Source organism: Protopterus annectens, chromosome 1.part1, assembly GCF_019279795.1.
Source record: "Protopterus annectens isolate FY-2018-M chromosome 1.part1, PAN1.0, whole genome shotgun sequence".
In the NCBI taxonomy this organism is placed as follows: Eukaryota; Metazoa; Chordata; order Ceratodontiformes; family Protopteridae; genus Protopterus; species Protopterus annectens.
Genome location: NC_056726.1, coordinates 1,760,633,230 through 1,760,655,936, shown reverse-complemented (window position 1 = coordinate 1,760,655,936; position 22,707 = coordinate 1,760,633,230). Strand labels below are relative to the sequence as shown.

The window sequence follows — 22,707 nt, the reverse complement described above, 5'->3', positions numbered from 1 at the left end:
TGCATGAGTACCCTGTGAAGCCCACTTTATTGGAAAATTTATAGGAAACCCACTGATGGCAGCAGTGTCTGGCACTTTACCACCCAGTTCTGTTTTTTTTTTTTTTGCATCCTATTTTCTTACAAGACTGAGCTTGTCTGAAGGAAGAAATAGAGAAAGCTAAGAGGGGTCATACCGGCCACCATAGTGATCAAAACCTGCTTCCTTTTATGCAGGATCTGAACAATGTTTTGGGATATCTGCCTTTAAATAATTAATCCCAGAAAAGGACATCCATAATGGTTATAATCACTATTGCATTAATGAATGAGAGTTTCATCCATGCCATCTACTGCAGACAAAAAATATATGCAACTCAGACACTAGCCACAACATTTATGCAATCAAATGTATGCCATACCTCTCAACTTTCAGAAATCTGAGGAAAAGAAATATCTGTATATGTCCCTCCATCTTCATGTTCAGACTCAGAACCTTGAATTTCTTCAGAAAAAGAGATATCCCTCTTTCTTTTACTAGAAACTACTTTACAAGAAGGATCATTCGACTGAATTAAACCCTTAGCCAGACCCTTTACTCCTATCCAAAGAAATCTGAGGAGGAGTAGATACAAGCTTGGATTTCTGTTTCACTTTGACAGAATAATGGGGCCATCTGTATTACTAACAGCTGCTGCAACTTACTCAGGGTTGAGTACAGCATTTTGACATAACAGGAAAACCTTCCTTGTTTTTTCTCCCAAGGCCGACAGGAGTGGCTCTCCCTTGCCCACTGAAGGGACCCCAACAGCCGCAGAGGATATAGGTAATCCCTGGTCTATAGTGGCTATAAGTGCTACACCAGAAGGATTTGGGGTAAAAGATGAGTAGTCTGAGGTACAACCAAGGTCAGGGATGAGGTAGCCAGCCTATGGAATTCTCAGTCATGTGTAGTCATTGTAAAAGTGATCATTCTCACAGGATCTATCATAAGATTAGAATAACCATTCCTGTTTCAGATGGAAGAATCTATGATACCTCCTTCTTGTAAAAATAATTCTGATAGTGGTGCTGTGCTTGAAAAAACTATGTGGTTCATCACTAAATGTCACTGGGCGACAAGTACAAATGCTGTGATATACTGCTAGTGTGCAGGAAATGTAGGATATTTATATCATCAGATTACTGACCATCTAGTCAGACACTGCCCAGCTTAATGCTGGGTAATATAACTTCTGCAAAGATTAATTATGAAAACTCTTATTCAGCCTGGATATGTATGGTATGTGAACAGACATGCACGTATGCAGGGGTTGAGAAAACATTTTCAAAATTTATCTCTGTGGAAGTCAAACATGTAAGATCCAGTGCAAGGCTGAAACAGGTAGGAGATTAAAGAGAGGATTTAAACTCTGAGTTCTGATGAAGTCTCTATTTGTTTGAGACGAAAGCACTTAACTTTTAGTTATTAAAGAGATTTCTTTAGAGAGTCCATCAGCTGTGTCCCCATAAGAGTTTTATTTTTTCACCCTGATTTGTATTTTGATAGTTCTAGGATTTAAACCTAATCAGCAAGTAAAAATGGCCTTCAAGAAGAAAAAGATAAGAAGGAGAAATTCATGCTATGTGAGTAAAATGTTTTTCTAGACGGGATGTTTGTATGGTACCTGAACCATCACCACCACTACAGGTAATGTTATGCCTGCCAAGTGATCGAAGGCTACTTTGTGGCAAGTAATAAGAGTCAAAATGGTTGGTGGTGTTATGTAATTCTGGACTCCACAAAAGCATCATGAGGCTTGAAGTTGCAAAAGGAAGGCTTCAATGCCTCTGGAAGGTACAGAGTTGTCTAACACTGCTCACCTTGGTTGTACTATACTTATAAAATTAACTGTGCAGATGTTTTGAAATATTGATTTTTGAAGCCTATGAATATATTTTGCATATTTTGATGCAACAGTCATCTGAGTCATGTTACTGCAGAGTGTTAATAATATTTTAGTGAGCTATAAAGTTTGTACTTCTTGAAAAGAATAATAAAAGCTTTGCTCCATTATTATCTGGGTGTACTTAATCTATATCTCATTACAGCAATATTTGTGGTTTGGCTTATTATGCACTATACTAAGTCAGTGATTTTATTCCTTTACTTTATAAACTTCCAGAATTCAGTAACTGAGTTGCTGGGTTCAGCTTATCAAATAGGGTGCTCATTTAATTATATGTCACAGGGGAAATCCCTTTCTTTTAAACACCACAGAAACCAACTGTGTACTTAAGCTAAATAGAAAAAAAAATCCCCTGAATAAATAAAAAATGAAGGCCGACAAGGAGCACTGAAGAATTTTGCCTAGGGCCCCACTATCAAAGAACGAATTAGCCCACAGAACTATACATATGTAAAAATACATAATACAGAATGAAAATTCACATCCTGGTTTGACAGCCATAAGCTGCAAACACTTCAGCTGCATATTTAAGAGACCTTTACAACTTTCCATCACACAGATCCAAATCTTAGTACCAAATAACTGCAAATAAAAATGTGGAAATGTAATGGAAATCTAGGGCTGTGCATCTGATTTACAGACCTGACATTATGTATAACTGTTAATCCAGGAAGAACTGGATCGTTGGAAAGGAAGCAAAGTAAAAATCAAACCAAGTGAAAGATTGCTATATAAATATTAAGTCTTTTATAATGGTTTAAAAATGCATATACTCATAACAACTTACTGGTGAGACCCAGAAAATCACAGTCCCTGCCATCACAACCATTAGATGAAACAGCTGATGAATACGAGAAGTAGTGAAACAGAACAATGGAACAGTCATCTCAAAGGAAGTACTAACAGAAAAGTTATCTTAGAATGAATGTGTAAAAGGAAAATGTGAATAAACTTTTACTATGAATTTTCGGGTCTATATTAGAACATCGAAGTGTTAAAACATTAAATGTTCTAATTTCAACCCCTATTCAGCGAACGCTTGAAAGGGCAAAGCTGCAGAACACTGAATATTTTCCTAGGGCCATTTCTGCGGCTTCGCTATTTCCTCAAATGTGGTGCGAAGGTGACGGACCGGGTTAAGGTAAGTGTGCGAACGGACCGAGGTAAGGGGAATGTGTGATAGTTAGGGACCTTAGGGATAGGGAGCAGGCAAGGTGAGTGTGCGATACTTAGGGATCTTAGGGTTAGGGAGCGGGTAAGGTGAGTGTGCGATAGTTAGAGACCTTAGGGTTAGGAAGCAGGTAAGGTGAGTGTGCGTTAGTTAGGGACCTTAGGGTTAGTGTTGGGTTAAGGTAAGTGGATAGCTAGTAGTGTATATACGATTTAGTGTAGGGTTTTGTGAAGTGTGTATGTGTGGATTATGTATTTTGGTGTGCTTGTGCTGTGTGTGTTTTCTCGGAACAGCGAATTTTTTCCCTTGGAAGAAATTCGCTGTTCTGACCGTTCGAGTATATCACATTTCGAGATTCCAAGGTCGAGCTTATGGTGTTCGATATTTTGGAATTTTGATAATGTGATATAGACCCGAATTTTCAAGCATGGACATCCACAAAACCACAACTGTGACTATCTGAAGACCAGTTTAACTATAACAAATGCAGAGACACACTAATGTGTTGGTGGGGCAGGGTGTATGTATAAAAGAGAATTCACTTCTTCCTGAACATCAGTCCCATTTGCTTTCCACTTTGAGTGACTGTAAGCTTTAGGTGGACTTAAATCAGCCAGCAAGAACTTCCCTGAAGGGTCAGCCAAAACCACTTCACAGATATTGATAAGGGCCAACTTAAAATAGTTAAAAAAGGTTTTAATATTTCACACCACAGTCTCTCAGTAGTAGCAGAACGTAGAAAAGCACCCAGTGTTGATCAGGTACTGAAAGGAATTAAATCTCAGTAGGAAAGGTGTGTTCACAAGGGCGTCCAACAGTGAGAGCTAAGTTTTGTAGCTCCTTTCTCCTTAAATAACATCTACAGCTTGTGTAAGTTTTTTTTTTTTTGCCGATTTCATTGCTGTGAGTTGGTGCAGTTCATTTTTGAACTCTGAACAGACAACTGAAGTGCTTGATGTTAAGTGTTAGTCAATCAGTCTGGCTACTGTAATTGAGGAATGCTTCTTGTAAACTATGCAGGAAACAGTATGGCAGCAGGTCATTTTACATCACAAGAGGACATTTGTGATACTTAAAAAAATCTTGCATGCCTTGACTTCAATACTGCAAATTATACTAATGGATATTCAGGCTATCCAGTCCATGGCATCAATACAGGACAAGAAATTAGCTTCAATGAAGGAATGTTTAGCCCATAGTTAATGGGAAGTGACTCCTCTTAAGGGAATGGTAGTAGATTAAGTGGACTTTAAAGATATAAAGTCTTTCACTGCAAAATTAGAAAATAAGCTCAAGGATGTCGAGAATCTGTCTAAATAACATCCAAGCCCTGCCTTGACAGATTCGGACTAGTTACAGCTTCAACAGGTTGGTGCATGGATCTCCACCTTTTTAAATCACAGGATAAAGTGGGTATGATTAGGTACAGGTTGCAACCCTTTTGTCTATGGTGGATTGAGGATGAGGGTTACTGGACTGACAAGTGGGACCTTATCAAGAACGCTCTAAAAGATTTTGCATGTTATTTGAGTCAGCAAGAGAAAAAGGAAACATGACAAGGTTAGAGAATTAAAAATAAGTAAAGAGTAGATATAAAAAAGGGCAAGTCTGTGCACAAATTACTCTTGCCAAATAATACTCAATAAAAAAAAACAAAAAAACAGTATAGGGCATTGCAATTTGCCTGGATGAAAGAAAATTGGGAAAGCGTGAGCTTATAGTACTGAATTAACAGAATGAAATCCTATACATTTTAGAAATAATACAGCTTCCTTTATAAATGAACAGACTTTTATATAACAGACAGAACAGCATTTATTTATCAAAAGTAGGAAGCAAATGTATGAAGTTGTACGAGTTGTGGGATAAATTGTCTTCTAAGCTGACATCAGAGGTAGGCAAAATTAAAGTGAGTGCACCCATTTCACTGGATGACGTTCGTGGAGCAACCGATGCTCTGAAATAGGACAGGGCACCTGGTCCAGATGATAAACCTACAGAGTTCTATAAATGTTATGAGTCAAATCACCCCATTCTCTTACAAGTGTTCAAATAAATGATTGATTATAACATTTTTCCTAAAACTTTTAAAATGCTTTGCTTGTGTTATTTCCTAAACAAGGTAAAAGTCATAGAAATCCCAGCTCATAGCTTTCAGTTTCTTTATCAGCAGTTGAAAGAAAGATCTAAGGTAAAATAATATCGCACAGAATTGAAAATGTAGCAACTTATCTGATGGAAGATGAGTTTTATTAAAGATAGAATAGGAGGATCTGACTTGGTTAGGACATGACTTAATTTACAAGAACAGAGGAGTAAGTCAGAAGAAGCCTGAATAACCCCTTTACTGGATTTTCAGAATGCTTTGATTTAATAAAATGATCCAAACTATGGGAACGTATGATCTGGTATGGCTTCTCTAAGGAATTTGTTAGGATAGTAGAGATTCTTTACCATTCTCCTACAGCCATTACAACTACAAGTGATTTTACTTCATTAGAATTTTGTTTAACCAGAGGAAGCAAACACAGATTCCGGCTGTCACCGTTACTCTTTGCTCTATCTATTGAAACTCTGGTGGTCGTTCTAATGGAGGAATACAGGAAATATGTTATGCCAATAAGATTTGATGTTTTTATGCTGTTTAATGATTTGCAGATGATGACGTACTTTGGATAAGAGAACCCAGAGGAAACACTACCAGCAGTAGTAGGCACCATTAGAAAATTCTCATTGCTTTCAGGTCTTTCTTTAAATGAAAATAGGTTTTTATTTTCCGTAAGTAATGCTTCAAGAGAAGAATGGGAAAAGGATACTCTAGGACATATGTCTGAAGTTGTAACAGCAGTTAAGTATGTAGGGATTAAAATAAATTATTCTATGGCACAAATTGTGGATAGAAACCTTATCCATTTACAGGAGTTTATGAAATATAAAACAGCCATTTGCAATAGACTGCATTTGCCTTTTTTTGTAGAAAATTTATTTTATCAAAATGACACTTTTGCCAGAGATTTTGTTTGTCTTTAAGCATTTTCCACAGAGTGCATTTAAAAAATCTATAATCAATAAGTGACAGAAGCTGATTCTTGCTTTTTTGAGATAATAAATGCACAGGGTTAGAAGTACAAAATGTTAGCATCTAAGGATAAAGGAAGGCTAGTTCTGAATCTTTAGATTTACACTAAGGTTGCGATTGTATTGCAGGTAATTACAACTCTTAGTGATCCACAGCTTTTCTGGTTTTGGCCCAAGTCTGAAGTCATTGCCCTTCACTGCAAGGAAAATAAAAATAGTCATTCCAACATGGTATAGGTTCCTAAAGACCTAGAAGTTTGGTTAGCTAAGGCTGGTAAAGGGAAATATAATGGCAAGGCTACTCTATGTTGGTTTGAATGTCTTTGATATAACCACCTTATCAGTACTGGCCGTAAAATTTTGTGCTTGAATGACTGCATACAGATTAATTCATACATGATATAGATTTTTGGGGGCAAGAACATACAGGAATAAATGTCACAAACTGCCTTGGTGACAGTATTCACAATTAAATATAATACTAAAAGACCTTAGTAAAAGTGCAAATTATCAGCTGGCACATTAGGACCTCCAGGTTGTTGAATTTGAACAGAGATTCTGCTCCACCCCGTCATTAAAACTTTCAAATCAAGTTATTGATTTGACAGCTTTGAAAAGTAAATGGGAGAAATGGACAGGACGTGCCACTGAAGAGAGAGACTGGAGAAAGATTGAAAGATTCTACAGACCTGATCTAACCCACTGTATTCTCATTCCCTCCAGTAGAGATCTTTTGAGTGTGCATCTTTAACTCCCAGTGGGTGTGGCTTCAGCCTTTAAAAAATGAAGTTATCACCTTACAGGTCTAACAAATACTCACTGACAGAGGTCATATATCAATACAATTGCGTTTGTCATCATGTTTGCATCAATATAAAATACTGTGATACCTTGTATGCAGCATGGTTTGGAATTATTAATGGAAATATGAACAAACAATATTTGACGCTTAGAGGCGCAGTAGGAGGTAACTGCAGAAACGCCTGCAGACATCACTTGGCTGTAATGAGCTGCACTTACATAATATAAGACTTTGCATAACTGGCAGCCCTCCCTGGGTGAACTACTTCAGAAGGGAAGAAAATGTACATATCCATCCATCCACAACCACTTTTACCCATTTTTGCACGTGAGGTCGGAGTGTCACTTCAACAGTGATAATCATCTAGAGCCACGGTTTACACCACCAGGTGGCTACCCCCACTGTGATACTTCTTCCACAGCACACACTTGCACATGCTCTCACACCTATGGCCAATTTAGAGTGCCCAATCCACCTATTGCATGTGTTTGGAATGTGAGAGTAAACCAGAGTGCCTGGAGAAAACCCACGCAAAAACAGGGACGACAGGCAGTCTCTGCACAGAAGGCACCCCAATCGAGAATCGAACTGGAGAACTTCTTGCTGTGAAGCAATGCTATCATCTGCGCCAATGTGTCGCCTAAAATTTACATATAAATGTTTGAAATGCAAGGAGCAGAAAAAACACATAATTTTCATATGGTTTGGGAGTACCTTGCTATTTAGCATATTTGGTTGAAGGTTTACCACGCTACATCATACACAGTGTTAAATAGTCTACCCATGGCGGATACTGTGGAGTGTTGGTAGTTCACTATTAATAAAGTAAAGTAAAATATTTCAAATAAGATATTTTACTCCTCTAGAATGGTTAATGCAATCATCTTAATGGTAGCATTTAAACACTGGAAGTCTACTCAGGTAGACTGGAACAGAAAAGTTACTATTCCTGTAAATAAACAGCAAGGTTATGATGATGTGCATCTGAGTTTCATACTTCACATCCTTCAGAAAAATGTATGCTAATAGAAAGCCTGTTATTCTATCAGCTTTCTAAGTTTATAACGGCAATATTTAATATTTCTCCCCTGGGTTTAGGCCTTTCTTTTTCTTGTTAATGACAACAACTTTTTTAAACAGGCAAAAACAACAGAAACAGAACACTTTTATTGTTGCATCAAATGGCCACATGGCCAAAGACAAGCTGTGTGATTGTGTGAGGATAGAGGTGCATATCACAGAATAAGTACATGAAAGTGTACAATGAGGCACCACCTGTATGTGGATGTTCTGCAGACATTATCAGCTAAGCAAAACAGTCCTGAAGAATGGGTGATGGGGTCACATGGCACAGTGTGTCTCGCAGAACTGGGTTTCATGAGCAGTTGACACTAAAATACACATTTATAATTATTACTGCTATTTAAGTTTTAGATGGAAATAGATCAAATATTTTGTTGATTTCTAAATGTTATTTTTATTTGTTGACTGGATATGTGGACTATCATAAGACCATTTTCAGCCAAGACCCAGACGGTATTTGAAAGGAAACAGAGCGTATTATTACATTGCACACAAAAAAATCAATCTTGAAATGAATACACATTTCTACATCAACACTGAAATATACGAGATGTTACATTAAACTGAAACTTATGCTTCAGCCATCTATCACACATGGCAACAAACTGTACCAATGCACTAATTAATAAAAAAAACCTCTGCTTAAGCAGGACCACAGACATGCAGTACAAAGAAAGGGAAGTAAAACATAATGAATGGAAATTATACTATGAGTCCTGTAGGGGAACAACTTACCTGCAGGTCTGCGATTTTAGTTCAGTTAGCTCTTTTAACAAGTGAGAGGAATCAGGAATACAGTTTAATGCAGGATGCTGCCTGACCACATCTCCACAAGCATTTGGAGCACCACTATAATGATCTGAGCATTCCGAATGGCCCCTGTTCAGTGGTAACTGGTTTGCACGAACATCTTTACTTTCTTCATCCTCTTCCTCTACAAGTCTTCGGTCATCTATGTCCTTTTCAAATGAGGACTCCGAATGCAGTTTTAGTTCTGTAGCAAAGATTAATGTGTTATTATACAAAATTATCGTTTTTTTCAATATTTTTTTAATTACTGTTGAGAGTTGATCCAGTGTATCATCGTTAGTCATGATCCAAAAAATATAAAATATACACACAGGTAAAACATAAGAAGTACCTTAAACTATTGTATCACTACAACAACTTATTTAAAAAATATGACCTTATCACAGTTTTCAGGCTATACCACTTAGATGCTTTAGATAACAATTCCTAAGAAAAAAAATACTTAGAAATTCAATTGATGGACACTAAAAGGTATTTCATTCCAAAGTGCAGCAGATGTTAGATAGAAAGGCTTGCTACTAGTCATTATTTCATATGAGGGACTGTAATAACAACTAGTGGAGAAGCACTAAGAGCACAGCAACCTAGCTCATAGCAGAGGATGGGAGTTAGTGACCAGTGCTAGCTTGCCTATCCTAGGGGGGAGGGTGGCAGCTATGGCTCTAAATGAGAGACACACACTGGGAATACTAGGTGTCTACTCCACGGAGCTTAAATCTATCGAGCTGCGCTTTTATCCACAAGTCACACAGTGAGCTGAAAATTCAGTGTGCGAAGGTATACTTCCCCTTGTTGGGCAGCTAAAGAGGTGCTCAGAAGAGATGTTTCAGGGAAGGGGGTTGCTCTGCTGAGGGACAAAGTAGGTCATCCAATAGGACCAGCAAGCTGGCCTGCTCCCTATCATCTGACTTTCATCATGAGCAGATGACCTAATAGTGGAGTACAAGCAGGGGTGAATGGGCCATAGGGATGTTAGTTCACCCAGAAATTTCCATGACCGCAGAATGAATAGGTGAACTGGGTGTAAGTAGAGGAATCATCAGGTGTGGTCATGCAGATGGAGGGGATGCAAAAAAAAAAGAGAAAAAGAGGACAGCAACCTGGATGGATGAGAAACAGGCAATGTGGTGGTAAGATTTGTGCATTAGTTAAAATTGTATGCAACTACAGGTCAGTATTTATGAATGCCCAATACTGGCCAGCTAGTTAGCTATGGTTATAATGTTCCCATGATGCTCATACTACACAGCCATAGAATATGCTGGCACTCTATTCAGCACAGTGAGTAAAAAGGAAGAGTCAATCAGGATAGGTAGTCTGTATTCTATCAAGGGGATAGACTCTTTTTGCAGGACTGCATACTGCTGGAATACTGTGTAAACATGCAATCAAAAATATCATAACAGGAGGAGTGGCCAAGATGCCAGACTGCTAGCAGCACAGAACTGTAGCTCTGCTTGTAATACATTATTCTGACAGGAAATTTTACTTAATTTTTGAAGAAAACTACTCAAAAATATACGAGAAGATACATAAGTGTAGGACTTTTATTATTTTTCAAAAATTAGTACTGAAATAGAAGATTTTATTACTTTTTCCTGTCAAGAAGTTTTCTACAAGGGATCCAAGTATGAGTAACTCAAAGAACTCATATCAGGACAGTGTGGTGAAAAAGGAGTTATAAGGTATAACAACAAATATTCAAGAACTATCGCTCAAAATGGACAAACTAGAGAACAAAAATTGACACTATAAAACAGAATTGTAGCAAGCAGTTGGACGTTCTAAATGAGGTGATAAAAAACATTTTGAACTAATTTCTTCTATTGAAGAAACTGTAACTGATTTGGATGGCAGATTGACAGTGTGTGTGAAAGCCACAATGATTTTGTTTTGAAATAGAATACAAAACTACTAGAAAAACTGGAAGACCTAGAAAGTAGGTCAAGGAGAAATAATACCAGAATCTATGGAAGAAGGCAATAATATACTATTTCTTAACAAATGGTTACCTACAGCATTAAATTTGCCAGAATCTCTTTCATTCGGAATTGAAAGAGCTCACCGGTCTTTATCAAAACCAATTTCAACTACAGTGTCTTCTAATCCCAGATCCATCATTGTCAGATTTTTGCCTTCCCAAGATAAGGATTTGGTACTGAAGTCTGCATGGACAAACTCTCCTATTAAGATAAAGGAAAACAAAACATTTGTTTTGACAATGGTTACACCTCTTCTGTCATCTCTAGAAGAAAAGAATGTATTCCTTTAATAAAATCTCTCAAAAAGGTTAACATCAAGGCTGAAATACTTTTTCCTGCCAGGATAAAAATATTTCTATCAGAGAGTGAGAAGATCTTCAGATCCTTATCGGAAGCCATGGATTTTATCCAGAAGAAAAAAAATACTGAGATAGAAGATATGGATTGTTCTACACAAAGTCTGAAGAGACATGTAACAAAAATATGGATGAACTGTCAAAGGAAGGAGCAAATAAAAAAAAAATAAAAAACTAAAGGAGAAATAACTAAAATATTGTTAAATGCAAAATACTTTGCTGCAAGATTCATTACTTAGTTTATGGCTGGAAAACATAAACAAGATAAATGTAAAACAGTTTTCTTTTTCGTTGTGTGTGTGTGTGTGTGTGTGTGTGTGTGTGTGTGTGTGTGTGTGTGTGTGTGTGTGTGTATTATTGGATGGTTATAATTAACATATTAATATGTTCACTAAGGGTACAAAGTTATTTAGTAATATCATTGCTAAATGATATCTTAAAAATATATTCATGTGTGTGAATGGTGGGGTAATGCTATAGTACATACTAAACATGCTTTTATGATCACACTGCATAGGGCTCCTGTATGAAAATTGTTTTTATTATTAGGTAAAGTTAAAACAAAAATATTATGCTTTCTTAATGATATGAATGGAATGCTTATTTTATGATCAGTATATATCTAATTATTTAATTAACTGCATATCTGACTATAATAAAGTATTAGATGGTGTATACAGGCAGACTAACATATATAAGTTGTTTAATCCTAACAGATAACTTTAAAAAGCAATATGGGTGTGAGCTGATGTTTTGAAGGGAAAATATGGCTTTGCTAGCATGGCTAATATGGGCCTTTGCTATTTTGTACTGTAAAGGCTGCTCGGGTGTTTTTTTCTCTCACAGGAGCAAGAAAAGTTTCATATTTTGTATTTCCCACCGAAAGCTTCTTTTTTAGCTTCTGTGACTGTTTTAAACATGCACAAGCATGTACAAGGCAACAGCAACGAGTTTAAGAAGCTAGAAGCAAGGAACCACAGAACGGTGATGTTATGCGACCTTTCATCCCATGCCCAGCTTCAAAACACGGAAATAAAACTGAAAACGAAAACTGGAAGGGAAAGAAGTGAATTTTAAGTGTATTCCTAGTTTAAAGCTTCTAAAGGTACAGAATTATTATAAAAGAAGCATTTCAAAGAAACTAGAGAGTTAATTTTGTGACTGTCTAGTCTAGTCTAGAGGGAAAATCTGAAAATGAATGCTAACGTATGACTGTTTTATAAGAAACAGTGAAGGAAGGTGGGAAGTAAAGATATTGACAGACAGAATGCTCTTAAATGAAAATAAAATAGTATAATGTGGGTTAAATAAATATTCAGCATGTGAAGTGAATATAAATTTTAGTTGTATACAGGACTTTATTTTTGCTGCATTCATAACTAAGCAGATATACATTTTATAAGGTCATGTCAATGTACAGGATAAAATGCATTACATTCAATGTTAGTTGCACTGTAAGATATAATGGAATGATACACATGCAGATTTGATAAATGACTATAAATACAACTAATGGTCAGTGCAAATATAGTTTTAAACTGCTTAAACATTATCAACAAAACAATGTTTTTTTTTTCCTCTCTCTTGTATTAACCATATTTATAAATACAAAAAAGTAAGTATAAGTAATATAGGAAGTTTTTATTAGAGACTTACATCAAGACTGATTTCATACGGTGAAGTTGACCTCACATGGTTACAGTACAGTGTGATTGATTATATACACTATTGGAAATGGTTCCACTCCGATTAATTAGTACATGTTTTAAGTTCATGTTTGATTGGGTTATTTTAAAAATATTTTACTATTTATAACCACAAACGAGCATTAAGAAGTGGAAAATCGAACCAAATAAATAAACAGAATACCACTTCCGAGACTTCAGTGACCCCAATAGAAAGGACAATAAATCCAAAAATCAGAGGTCAAAAAGTTTAATAAAACACAAAAACTGAGGTAAGCGCTTTTGTCTGACTCAATACAGGACTTTATCAGAACCAAAGTGTTTGCCTTGCAACAGCATTTATATAATAATCCAATCAAAAACAATCGGGTCTTAAAGAGCCATTCATTAAAATCAATAAAATAGATAGAACAAAATTACAATCTGAAACCTATGAAAAATGACAATAGTTACTAATTCATAGTCATAAATTCAAAGCTCTAGCCTTTAAAACAGAAGCAGTAAAGTTAAATTAACAACACAAGCTAAGAAGCTAAATAAGTTTATTGTTTCAATGAATTTCAGAGACATATACAATTTAAGACTACAAAATTCACTTATCTATAAACACTATTCATTCAGATTTGGCATAGAAACAAATATTGACAAGATTTTTGTTTCAAATAACATTTATTCAAAAATAAGTTGTGTTTTGATAATGTCATGCCCACTTTCTGACCACAATGCCTTTTTTTAGTTTGGGTTTGAAGAATGATGATTTGATAACTTTACAAATAATTCCAGCACATATAACAAAAAATAAAGGGGTTTAGAGAATGGATTCTAAAAGAAATAGATACATTTGTAGAAATCAACAATAATGGAGAGGTAACGGACATCATATTATGGGCGGCATTAAAAGTTTACCTATATGGCAGAGTTAAAGCTTGGTACTCTCAAAAAAGAAAGGAATGGGACAAAGAACTTTCAGAACTACAAACCAAAACAGACAAGTTGAAACTAAATTTAAAATCAACTGATAAAGCAGTCCATACAGAAATTTCAAACTTAAATCAGAAATACGTAGAAATATTAAATCACAAAGTAGCTATAAACATAGAAAAAGTAAAACTACAATCCTATTTTGTAAATTCTAGTCATTTACATAACTTGGCTATCAGATCCAAACAAATCAGTAAACAAAATCACATCAATGAAATCAAATATAGGAGTAACTCAGTTAAAAGAACAACTGATCTAAGAGGTATATTAGAAGCATTTAAAATATATTACAGATCAATTAATGACACACACTCACCCCTAGAGACAAACAATTTAGTAGATAAATTCCTTCAGGAAAATATAAATACTAAGTTGTCAAATCAACAAAACAACATGCTTAATAAACAAATAACATTAACAGAAGTAACAGAGCAAATTAAAAACCTGAAGGGGAATAAAGCTCCAGGATTGGATGGGATAATCCCAGAAATATACAAGGTTCTTTCAGATTACATAATAAAGATCTTATTAAATACTTTCTCCATGGTTAAACAAGAGTTAATAATTCTCCCTTCTTGTAAGTATTCAATAATTTCTCCTATTTTGAAACAAGGTAAAGATCCAAAATCATGTGCATCCTATAGACCTATTTCATTATTAAACATTGATTATGAACTTTTTATGTCCATCTTGGCTAAGAGACTAAATAATATACTACCTAATTTAATACATCATGACTAAACAGGGTTTTCTTACATAGGAAAGTATACAATAACATTATTAAATTATTATCTTTAACAGATATTGCGAAGAAATCCAAGAAGCAATTAACTGTTATAAGTTTGGATATAGACAAGGCATTCAACTCCATTAGTTGGTCATAGTTACAAAACATTTTTGATGGGTATAATTTTCTCCCAGATTCTACTAACTTAATACTGAAAATATACAAAGAATCACAAGCATATGTTAAAATTGGTTCATGCTTATCACCTCCATTAAGAATTCAGAAAGGGACTCGATAAGGATGCCTGATGTCCTCATTATTATTCGCCCTATCAATTGAACCTTTTGCTTCATATATTAGAAATGACACAAACATAAAAGGATTTTACTTTAAATGAGGAATACCGTCCAAAAATCCAGCTATTTGTGGTCGATACTTTATTAACCTAGTGATATAGAGATTTCTATACAATATATTATAAATGCTATGAATCAATTTGGGAAAATCTCAGGGCTAAAATTTAACCAAAATAAAACCAAAACATTATTAATCAATAAGAAAATAAATAGAAATCTACTAAAGTACACTACATTTAACTGGGAAAATTATATAATAGTCTATTTAGGAATTAGTATAAAGAACACATGGAAAGAGACTATTAAATTAAATTATACCAATCTATTAGCTATAATCAGTGATTTAACTAAAAAGTGGAACAAAATGCTTTTCACTATGGAAAACCGACTTACATTAATAAAAATGATTATTTTGCCTACATTTTTATTTTATACACAATCATTGACTTTACCCCACCTAAAAAATTCTTTAAATAAATAGATTCCATATTACTTACATTTCTTTGATTTCCACAAAAAACAAGAATAGCATACAAATGGCATGTTGGAGCCTGGAACAGTAATGGGATTGGATTTCCTAACATAAAATTATACTCCAAATCTGTTATTATCGATATATTACATTGGATAACATCTCTATTTACCACTAGTTGGAAACAACTACATGAGATTCAAATAATTACCACTAGAAACATGGAAACCCAATTTAATGAATCATTTGGAATCAGCAAAATATAATGGATACTTTGTGACTATTGTCTACATGATAAGAGATTTAGCCACTTCTCATATGGCATAAATGAAATATTTTACATCTTCAAAAACATAACAGATAACAATTGCAGCTTAAAACAAACACTTGTTCTTATATTTCCCATAGTTTATACTCCAGATTGTTTAGATTCCTTTAATATTAATAAAATGTTGAACCTTAAAGAGAATGACTTAAAATTCTGGCACCAATTTATAGATAAAAAGAACATCCAATCAATAAACTTTCTTCTACCCAGATTTAATGTTAGCCAAGATAATTGGTTATGTCTTCAATCATTACGGCAATTTACTGAAAGTAAAGTGAGAGTATCAATAAATATAGAAACTGATTCTATATCAAGGTTGCTATAATTATTCATATGGTGCAATTCGATGAACACGGAACATAAACTGAGCATATCACCTATATATAAAATCTTACGAGATGAACTGCTTACATTTGACCCAGTTTTTTGGAATTACTCTGTGAAGATTAATGGAGAACCTCTGTCAAATGAAAACAAGAAACAGTTATTAAAATCAATTAATAGCACCTCATCATCACTATATTGGAAATTATATACCTGGAAATTTATTCATAGAAGCTTTTATACCCCACACAAAATTGAACTCATAACCAAAAGTAAAGAAAGTAAATGTTGGAGATGTGGTGAAATTCTTGAAGCCAACTGGGTTCATATGTTCATCGAATGCAAAACTCTCGCAAATTATTGGAGTGATTTTAGACATTTCACAAATACTTTATGGTCAGATAAGTGTCAAATTACTAGTTCATTGATATTATTTAATGTACCTACCCCAAGTGTGATTCACAAACATCAGTTACCTGTTCTTTGGTCAATTTTAGCTATTGCAAGAAAGATTATTACATTGAATTGGAAAAATAAGCAAGATCTTATGTTTGCCAAGTTTATTACTTTAGCAAAATCTGTATGTAAAAAAGAAATGCAAACCATTTGTTAAAGAACATCTAATATAACACGTAAAAGAACAGTCTGGCAAAAACTGCAAAATGTATTAGATAAATATTGATAAGTATTCATTGATAAAGTCAATGTTTGTCATGGATGACTGTATATAGTGTATATAATTGTTTATTCACTATATATTGTATGCTTCAAATATTTTGATTGTTTATGTTTAATAGAAAAACAAAATAAACATGTTTTGAAAAAATATCATAACATATATTGGGTTCAGTAATAGAACCTCACCGAGCAAGAAATAAGGTTTTCAGTGGAAGCCAAAGGAATTTATTCTAGTTCTTGTCATTTCAGTGAAACATGCACACTTGTACTATGTGCAAAGTATTATTTGATAAAGGAACTACAAAAACAGCTGCCAGCTTTCCTTTATGCATTACGAGATAATGGCTCTTTGAATTACAATAGATTTGGAGCCTTTGCTTTCAGACTGGGTTGAAGTACTTGTCTTACTGCTAAACAAATGTATCACAGGATGAAGCATCTTGGTCAAGTGTCTTCTTCTTCTTCTTTTGGCTTTTCCCAGTTAGGGATCGCCACAGTGGATCACCTGTCCGCTCATGATTGGCAGTAGAGTTTTACGGTGTCGAGTTGCCAGCTTGGCGCACAACCTTCCACAGAAGGCACACACATGTACACACTCACACCTAGGGACAATTTAGAGTGTCCAATCCACCTACAGCATGTCATTGGGATGTGAGAGGAAACCAGAGCACCCGGTGGAAATGCACGCAACCACAGGGAGGACATGCAGACTCTGCACAGAAGGCACCCCAGCCGAGGATTGAACCAGAGAACTTCTTGCTGTGAGGCAGCAACACTAACCGCTGCACCACCGTGGCCGCCCATCTTGGTCAAGTGTCTAAATTATCTTATTGTTTTAATGTATTCCAAATGTAAATCAAAGGAGGCTAACATATTCCGTGTTAAAATTATATAGTTTCCAATATCTGACCTCTGGATTGCAACTATGTGAACAATGCAAGCCTTCATCTTCCACTGGAAAACTGTTACTTTCTTGATCTGTGATGATCTGTTGTGGTGGCCAGTGTATGTTGTAATATTTTTTTGTGCATGACCTTTCCATGGTAATCCATGTTGCTTCTAAGACAAGATATGCAGAATGATGAATGCCACCTTCAGCTGTACAAATAATTCACAATGGAAATTACCTGAAAAATTACCAGTTGACAGGGTCATTGAGGGAATCTTGCCATTGTCCTAGATACTTAAAAGATGGATATTGTATCAATAACATGGGATAATGGAGGTACAAGTGACTTAATAGAAGGATCAGATTTAAGTCTTGTGTGTCATATCACACAACTTGTTTTTAATGATTAATGAATAGCTCAGACATAGCAACTGTTATTAGTGATCAAATCTACCTTACGTAGATTTCTGCCTCTACCAGTGATTAAACAAATTGCCCAAGTTAGGGACAATACCTCTTCAGAGCAGTCACCTGGAACGAGACAACCAGGTAGGGGAACATGTGAATTTCTTTTTCCTGTGAAGCCTTTGCCACCACTGGCAGTATACTGCCACCACTGGCAGTATACTGCTAAATATTTTGGGTGCAGAGTTCTCCTGAAAAGCCTCCCAGAGCTAATGTACTAGAATGCATTCACCATATCCATTGAAATCATCCAGGTCACAAGCATGATATGCTGAAGAGCTTCTATATGGAATCTGGCATGCCCAACATATATAATGAAGTTACTGAAGTCCAAGATGATATAAAAATCTATCTCCTTTAACACAAGGAAAATGCTAGAAAATAAATCTTTGCCTTCTTCTGAAGAAGAAAAAACTCTACACTGAGTCCCTATACACCTAAACATGGATCTGATCGAACAGCTACAAACTGACTGACAGGATGAAGTCTAGGGGATATGCTTGTACATAGTAATTTTATTCTTCCCAATACCCAATTATAAATTATTTTAGTAACTTTTTGGTGTGTACCTTTCCTTGTGGCAAGTGTTGCAGTTGTAAACATATTGCACGCTCTTTTCAGAAAATAAATAATTGATGTTTATATTAAAAAATTATGTACTACAGAAGGCATTATTTAGGCCCTCAGATGCCCTTGTAATTTATTTTATATCGATGAGAGTAAGAGAGCTTTTAAATGTAGATGGAACATAAAAAAAACAGCAAGTTGAGAGTCCCATAGCTTTACATTTTAAGCAATATCATCAAAATGATGCATTATTATTGCAAGGTACTATTTTAGAATATTTGGTAGTTAAATCTGGTGAGGTCAATTTACTTACGGATAAATTATTATATAAAGAGACTGTATATATGTTGAAATATGGCACATTATCACCTTATGGTCTAAATGTAAAATGTAATTGGAAATATTTAATTTAACATGTTTTTAATTTGCTTACTTAACTATAATTGATTAATTGTGTAAGGATTAGTATATAAACTGCTATTATGGATTTGGTTTTATTACTCCTTGAAGGCTTACACTGAGGCACTTGAGTTTATTAAAGTTTATTTTTCATGCGTCTGTAGCCTGTTGTGTTTGTACTTTCAGTGTTTTCAAATAATGTTTCCACTTTTAGATATCACTGCAACCACAGGGATATCACCCTGAAGTTGGCATCCACATAGGTCTGCCTGAGCTCAGACTTAAAGAAGAGTCTGATATATGCCATCTGGTGCTAGAATATTCTTGTGGCTGCTTCCCCTTTCACAACATCCATGTAGTCAAATTTATGGCCAGCCACATAAAAGCCCACTGCAGTAGCTGAGGAAAGTGTTATGACATTTTTTTTTAAAGCTAAAACGACAAAAACGATTGGGATCTGGATTAGTGAGACAAATACTGAATGGGGATCGGTAGTGCAGGAGAAAACTCTCGTGTTTACCCTGGTCTAAGCCTCAGCCCCTGTGCCAAATGCAGGAACTTTCCTAAAACAATCACTTGGATTATGATCTGAACTGTGCAATGTGCAGAAAAGAACCGGGGATAAAACTGAGCACCACAGAGTTTGAGTATGTCCTCCTAGTCTGACAAGTGATACTGTGACATGAACCGGCAGGAGGCAAGCATACCACTAAGCATACAAATAAAAGAAAATTCAAGAGTATGTCAAGCTGGTGATATCAGCAGATGAAATCATGACAGTTATCCACTGCAGAAGAGCTCCAAAGTCAGATCCAAGTATTATTTTACCTTTCAGCTTTTGGGTATTTGCAAATTATTGTTTAGTTTTGCCAATAAAAAGCTAAAATCATCCCAAAAGTCCCATGGTCTACATGGCTAAAATAGTCAATTGCTTTGCTCTGCTTTGAAAACAGGCAGTGTTTGCTGACTTAATATTTGGTGTTTACAATTTAAATCAAGTATTGCAACACTGAAGTTGCCAATTAAAAGGAGGGGTTATCTATACTCACAAACTACCTTTCCTCCATGCTATATCTGAAAGGGCTGAATTTGTCACAGAGCAGTATATGATTACATAGAAAATTCAGCAGATTATCTTCCACATTTGTCTAGCTCAGAACACTGGTCCATGAAGAGCAATTATAAAAACAGTGGGTAGTTTTCTGTCATTCCTAAAGAAAGATACACATCTTATTAGTTACTATGGAATTCTTGTCAGTTTTAAGAGAAACAGTGCATAACCTAGTAATCACTAACTGAAAGGGTTGAATAAAAGTAAGTGGCAAGCTATCAGGTCTACTTTTGTCCACATATACTGCAGTTGCATAGTACCAGAGACAAAGTGGAGCCCAGTGTTCTCATACACTTGAGACTGCATTATCCATAAAAACACAGCTTAATATGAAGGTTAAAATTCCCCAGGATAGACAAGTAGTGATTGACTGAGTAAGAAAAAAATGTCATCTAACATCAAGAAAAACTTGCGTCATGGCAGATTGGGGTACATATACAATGAGAACATACATCTTATGGTTTCCGTTCATAAATTCTACTAGTACTTTTTTCAGGGGGAATAACAGGGTGGGTTTCAGTTGTAAGGCTACAGCTGAAATACACAGGTCCACTCCTTAGCAAGCTCCTGGTCAATCATTACTATGGTGATCCAAGATTATGGTGGGAGAAGTCACAGTAATTCCTGGTTTTAGCCTGAGACATCAACAGTATTGAGACTGTGGTTTAGTACCCAAGCCTTGAGTTGAATTGCTTTATTTCTGATGTCCATATATTAATGAGGTTGACCCTAATGTCAGGAAAAGAGGAGTCTGATGACAAATAATATTTCAGCCCTGGAATAGGCTTCACATATTCACAACCATGGAAGGTTAATATAGCAAAACCCATGCCTGGGTGTGGGTACTGCTGGATTTACCCACGGCTGGTGTGGTTTGGTCACAAGGGCGAAGCCCGAGTGGCCAAACAAAGACAACCGTGGGTAAATCCAGCATTACCCACACCCAGAAGTGAGTTATTGCTATTATACAATGACATTATTTAAGAAAAAAAAAATTACTTTTCTTAAATAATGGCATTGTATAATGCCTTCTTGCTGCCCTTCCGCAGCTGTCTGGTATTCCGGGGCAGTTCTGATGTACTGTGCATGCGTATGTGAGTTTAACATAGAGACAGCTTTAAAAAAGAGAATCTCCACTGCTTTTTTTACATAGCATTACATATTTACATAACCCATTTAACATACCCAGACAGTTTTGAAAAAAGCAACGGAGAAAGCAAGATCTCCGTTGCTTTTTACAAAGTGTCTCGCTATGTTAAAGGAGTTTAACATAGCCAGACAGCTTTAAAAAAATGCAACAGAGAATCTCCGTTGCTTTTTTTAAAGCTGTCTCGCTATGTTAAACCCATTTAACATAGCGAGACACCTTTAAAAAAAGCAACGGAGATAGGAAGATCTCCTTTACTTTTTTTAAAGCTGTCTCATTATGTTAAACGCGTTTAACATAGCGAGACAGTGTGCAAAAAGCAACGGAGATCTTGTGTTCTCCGTTGCTGTAAAAAAAGAGTTATACTAATAGAAAAAGTCTGGGCGACCGTACCTTTTTCCATTACTATAACTCTGATTTACCAATCAGCGTGCACGTTTTGGAATATTAATGGGGGTCATTGTATAATGAAAAATAAAGTACGGGTATGGCTGTGTACACACCGCAGCAGTAGATCTCTGAAGGAGATGTCACTTCAGCAGTAATAATAAAACATGGACTTTTATTCATCAGCAAAGACGTTGATCCAGCTGGTTTATCCAAAGTAGTTATAGTTCTCTGTGCATGCAAACAGATCAACCCCAATAATTTAGAGTGCCATATTTGAGCAAGTCATGTAGAAAGACAGCACTGATAAATAATCTTCTGTTTTTTTTAGTGAACAACCACAGCCAAAGACAGCAACTTACTGAAAACAAATAATAAAATATTAACATACGTGAAGACAAAAGTAAAACCCACAGATATATAGAATACATGAACATGAATGTTCATAGGTTCATAGGTTCATACTAGGCTATCTGCCCTAGGGCATTTATAAGCCTAGCCAGAGTGTGTTTGGCTTTCGCCACCCATTTTAAATTAATTTTGCTATGCCTTTTTTTGAGGTTAGTATACTGTGCCTCTGTCTAACAGTGACACAGAAGTGATAGCCGGGGTAAACCTATGATCTCCCATCCACTCATCAAGATTCCTCTTGAAGAGAGTCAATGTGGGACTCTGCCTAACTTGGACTGGGATTTTATTCCAGAGTGAAGGAGCCTCTGGGTTATGAATCTGTCCCTCTAGCATGTCCTATTTATTTCAGTGCTGAGGTTCAAGTCTCTCGATGGGATTTGGATTTTCTGAGGTGCAGCATGTCCATTAATTCCGGGTTGGACATGGCTTTATACGTCAGGCACAGATCGCCTCTGAGCAGGCGTATGCCACTGAGTAGAGCTGGAGTTTCTTTAACCGGGCAGCATATGGCATCTGTTTGAGCCCTTTGATCCTCTTGGTGAGGTACTTTTGGGGTCTTTCCAGTTGCTGC

At 35.8% G+C, this 22,707-nt stretch overlaps 1 protein-coding gene across 1 annotated transcript in view; it reads right to left on the bottom strand.

Moving 5' to 3' along the window:
• The window catches only part of MAP3K6 (mitogen-activated protein kinase kinase kinase 6), a 1,891,200-nt gene that overhangs the window by 199,349 nt on the left and 1,669,144 nt on the right, over positions 1-22,707 (bottom strand). Inside the window, exon 25 of the mRNA XM_044084347.1 lies at positions 8,797-9,055. Coding sequence (XP_043940282.1) covers positions 8,797-9,055 — 259 coding nt within the window. The remainder of the gene's footprint in view (positions 1-8,796; positions 9,056-22,707) is intronic.